Raw genomic sequence first — 4,169 nt, 5'->3', positions numbered from 1 at the left:
CAGTCCATCTATTCTAAAGCTACCCTTTCCGCCAGGGGAACTGATCAATATAGTCCGGAAATCAGTTGTAATTCTGGGAGAATTCTAGGCCCCGCCTGCAAGATAGCAATCACATCCAGATTGAATCAGATTACTGAAATGTGGTTTACTTGTGGCTGGCTCTGAAAACTGTCTGGAAAATTCAATGTCCATAATGCAGCGGACAGGTTATAAGGGGGTAGGTAGCGGGATTGTGTCACCACTGTGCCAAAAAGATCAAGACTAGCTTCTCATTTGCTTCTGGGCACAATTCGAACTGGCTTGAGCAGTGGTCTCCAACCTTTTTGTGCCTGTGAGCACCTTTAGAATTTTGAGTCAGGGTGGCAGGTGCCACTACAAAGCGGCTACCGTGGGTGGTGGAGCCAGGCACACTGATGGGGAATACAAGTACATGCAGGGGATAACACACACACAAAGAAGAAGATGACCAATGGGAGAAAGGGGTGAGAGAACAGCAAGGGGGAAAGGGGTACTCTACTATTTCGTAGCCCCCACCACTTCACAGCTGATCCATGAGTTCTGCTTACAGGATCCTGGATCCTTCTCCAGTGAGTGGTGTGGAGGATCCAAGTGGAGGATCCAAGTGAAAATTCCCTTCATTGGAATGAAGGCAGCCAGTCATTGGTTCTGCTTTCATAATGGCCCTGCCTACTTCCCTGAAGCACATACTGGGTACCTGGAGAAGTGCCTGTAGGTGCCATGAGGAGACCCTGGGCTTGGCTCCAAGATAGCTCCTAGATAACTTCCTACTGCCCAGCCTGCCCACTGAGATCCCCATCCAAAGCCCTACTCTCTGTGCCCTTGCCCACAAGGATGGGGCAGGTAAAAGCAGAGCCAGGGCTTTTTCAGTGGTGGCCCCTGAAGTGCATAAAGATCCTTAAGACCCACCAGATGTCAACTTGGTTGTCATTTAGGTAGCAGGCCAGAACAGTTATTTTTACCCAGGCTTTTAACTGGAGGTTATCCCATCCTTTTGTTTGTTTTATTGCCTGCATGTCCCACTAGAGTATTATTTTACAACTACTATTCGTGCTGAAATTGTTCTAACTGCTGTTTTTTATGCTGTGTTTTCATATTTTTAATGCACTTTACACTGTCTTTATGCACTAGTGTTTATTGCTTAGTTGGTGGATTTATATTTCATTTTGTTTTTATGATTTCATTGTTCAGTTGTTTTTATTTGGTTAGCCACCTTAAGCAGGTCTCTGGTGAGGCAGTCTGTACAATTTCTAAATAAATTTTAACTCTTTGAAAGACATTTCATAAAACAGCATGACCATCTGTATGGCCCAGCAAAACCGTAGCATAGGACAAAGAGAAAACAGATAGCCTTCAAGATTCCCAGATATACTATTGCAGGGGAACTTCTGGATCACAGCTGCAATGTCTGGCACTCCTGAAAAATGTTCACAGAATCCCACTTGGTCACTGTGGTCAGCTTAACAGCAGTCATCAGCTACCAAACATGTTCTCCTTTGAACTACAACTAGCTCCCTGCCACTACTAGGCATTGCATTTTCTCCTATTCCTCTGCATGTAGGAAAAACAGCAAATTATGACATCATTTACAATGACATTCCAGAGACAGGAAGCATTATTCAAGTCACAGTGGGGAATAAAGTATGGTTTCTTAGACACGAACACCATTTAGAGCAAGAAAAGGACAGAGAAGCATTTGGAATGTTTCACACGAGTGCATTCAGAACAGTTTATGAGATTTGCTTCCTCATTAAGTTCTGGTTGAAGTGAGGGGTCAGTGTTAGAGCAAACAAAGGCATAGTCTGATGATAGGCAGAGTCACAGAAATCTTGGGATAAATGTTCCCAGCCATATCTACTGTAGTACACCAGATATCAACCTGGGATCTGGTCCATGATATCATTGATGGTTATGAAGCTGGTGTGGGTCCCTTGACTTCAGGAGCAGCTGTTTGTCTCCAGGTAGGCTGTGCAAGATGTGTGGGAAGTGCTTGCATGCTGCCCTTGATCTCAGTTGTCCGATTCACTGCAAGCGGCAGTATGTGATGGCTTGGAAGTCCCTCCTCTTCATAAGGCACTTCTGTCTTGGACTGCTAATAGGTTCTCTCAACGAGACATCATCCGTACAAATTCTACAAGAAGGAGATAGGAAGGCAAGACCACATGCCATGTGCTACTGCTCAGACTCTAGGAAGCAGAGACTCAGTTGCCTCATTTTATAGACAAACCCGAAGACACATACAGAGAATGCCGGAGGGACCTAGGGCTTGTCTGCCTGTCTCAGCCACTCCCTAATTCTGTCACACTGTAGCATGATCGTGAAACAGAATCAGGAAAGGACTATACAGATAGTGGCTCAGTCAGTTCTCAATGGTGCTCATTAGGGGCAAAGTAAATGGACTGCAATAAGCAACTGTATTTGGAGAGAGCCAAAGGCAGTTTCTCTCTGAGGGAAAAAACCTAAAAACAAAACCTGGGTTCACCAAGTTCAGATTTTGACCCCACTGCAGCAATAACAAAGAACACACACCTTTTTCCTAAACAAGTGAATGGCTGCCATTCACTCCTGTAGGGAAAAGGTAAAATGTTATAGATGGAGACACTATCAAGATGGAAGCAAAAGCTGCCCCTGGTTCTGAGGGACATGGTGGTTCCTTGTAATATGTAGGCATACCAGTAGGTATTTTACCCGTTTGAAATGACACCTTCGAATCCCCATTGTCATGCTTCACTTTCATGATTTGATTCCTGTCTTATTCCCAAAAATGGTAATAAAAAGGATATCTGTGGGTCACAGGGCCAAACCAGATGTGAGCTGGGAATTCTGTGTCTAGAGTTCCCATTAGTTTTTAACTCTCAATTGACAGGTGTGCAGAGGCCTAATTCAGAGCAGGATTGTAGCGGTGAGGTATGGTTAAGCTTTTCCCTCTGTACCATTTTCCTGACCTGAAATGGGTCCAAGAAGCTGCTGTTTGCCCTGTTTGGGATCCCAAGTAGATCCCAAGCATTTTCCCAGCGTCAGTCCTCACATCCCCTTCTAGATATGAAAGGCAAAAACTGAGCACCAAGGAAGGACTTAAGTATTTGCTGTTACCTTCAAAGTCCACAAGACCATCTCCATTCAGATCAACATCCTTGAGGATCTCATCTACCTCTCGGTAATTCAGTTGCTGCCCCAAGAGTTTGCGCATGGCTTCCCGTAGCTCAGCTACACTGATCTGTCCATCGCCATTTGTGTCAAACTAGAAGGAAATAAAAACTCATTCACCCACTGCTTGAGTCTTCTGCTACATTCATACCTCTGGTCTCCTGTCCTATCTCACTGTTTTGAGCCTGATGGACAGTATCATTATCTTCTGTTCCTAAATTCAGTCAATCAGACATGTAAGTAGCATTCTCTGGTGTTTAAGAATAGTCCCTGCCCATCCAGTGAGTACTGTATGGAACAAACATTTCAGTATCAACCACATTACAGTGGATCCTTACATCATGAGGCCATAATCTTGTATACATTTTACTGTGTTTTTATTATTACTCTAGAGTGTTGATGAACTTTGAGTACTATGTGTTACCACTATTAACTAGTTGGAGGAGATTGTTTTAAAGGAAACCTCCAGCTAGTGTGGGAGTTTCATGCTGCCCTCTGATTAGACGGGAATCTGCTTCTCAGGTATCCTTCCAGCCAGCCTCACCATCACTCCCACTGTCACCTTCCTCTCGCCAGAGCAGATGTTGTCATAGAATCACAGCGCTGGAAGGAGCCCTGCAGGCCACCTGGTCCCACCCCCTGCTCAGCGCAGGATCAGCCTGGAGCACCTCTGACCAGTGTTCGCCCAGTGAGGGGGAGCTCACCCCCCCCCCCAGGCAGCCCATTCCACTGCTGAACTACTCATACTATAAAAAAGTTTTTCCTACTATCCAGCCGGCACCTCCCCACCCGTAATTTAAACCCATGATTGCGAGTCCTCTCCTCTGCTGCCCACAGGAACAGCTCCCTGCCCTCCTCCAAATGACAGCCTTCAGTTTCACTGTAAATAGTCAGTTTTACCAATAGAATCTGTACATGCCAGCCCCATGTGCTCAGACACCTTTTAAAAGAAAAAAAGATCCCAAACTCCTTGATCAGATCAACTGTAGTAACAGGAAGAAGGA

General features: G+C 45.2%; 1 protein-coding gene across 1 annotated transcript in view; it reads right to left on the bottom strand.

Moving 5' to 3' along the window:
• Window positions 1–1,914: 1,914 nt before the first annotated feature.
• Window positions 1,915–4,169, bottom strand: part of LOC107112618 (calcium-binding protein 2-like) — a 15,977-nt gene continuing 13,722 nt past the window's right edge. The window contains exons 6-7 of the mRNA XM_015413801.1: window positions 3,112–3,259; window positions 1,915–2,149 (exon numbers count right to left, since the gene is read on the bottom strand). Of these exons, the coding sequence (XP_015269287.1) occupies window positions 2,124–2,149; window positions 3,112–3,259 (174 nt within the window). The 3' untranslated portion in view covers window positions 1,915–2,123. The remainder of the gene's footprint in view (window positions 2,150–3,111; window positions 3,260–4,169) is intronic.

This window comes from Gekko japonicus, unplaced genomic scaffold (genome assembly GCF_001447785.1).
Source record: "Gekko japonicus isolate JY-2015 unplaced genomic scaffold, Gekko_japonicus_V1.1 scaffold885, whole genome shotgun sequence".
NCBI classification, from domain to species: Eukaryota; Metazoa; Chordata; class Lepidosauria; order Squamata; family Gekkonidae; genus Gekko; species Gekko japonicus.
Note: the sequence above shows the minus strand (reverse complement) of the source record. Positions and strands in the feature narration are given on the sequence as shown.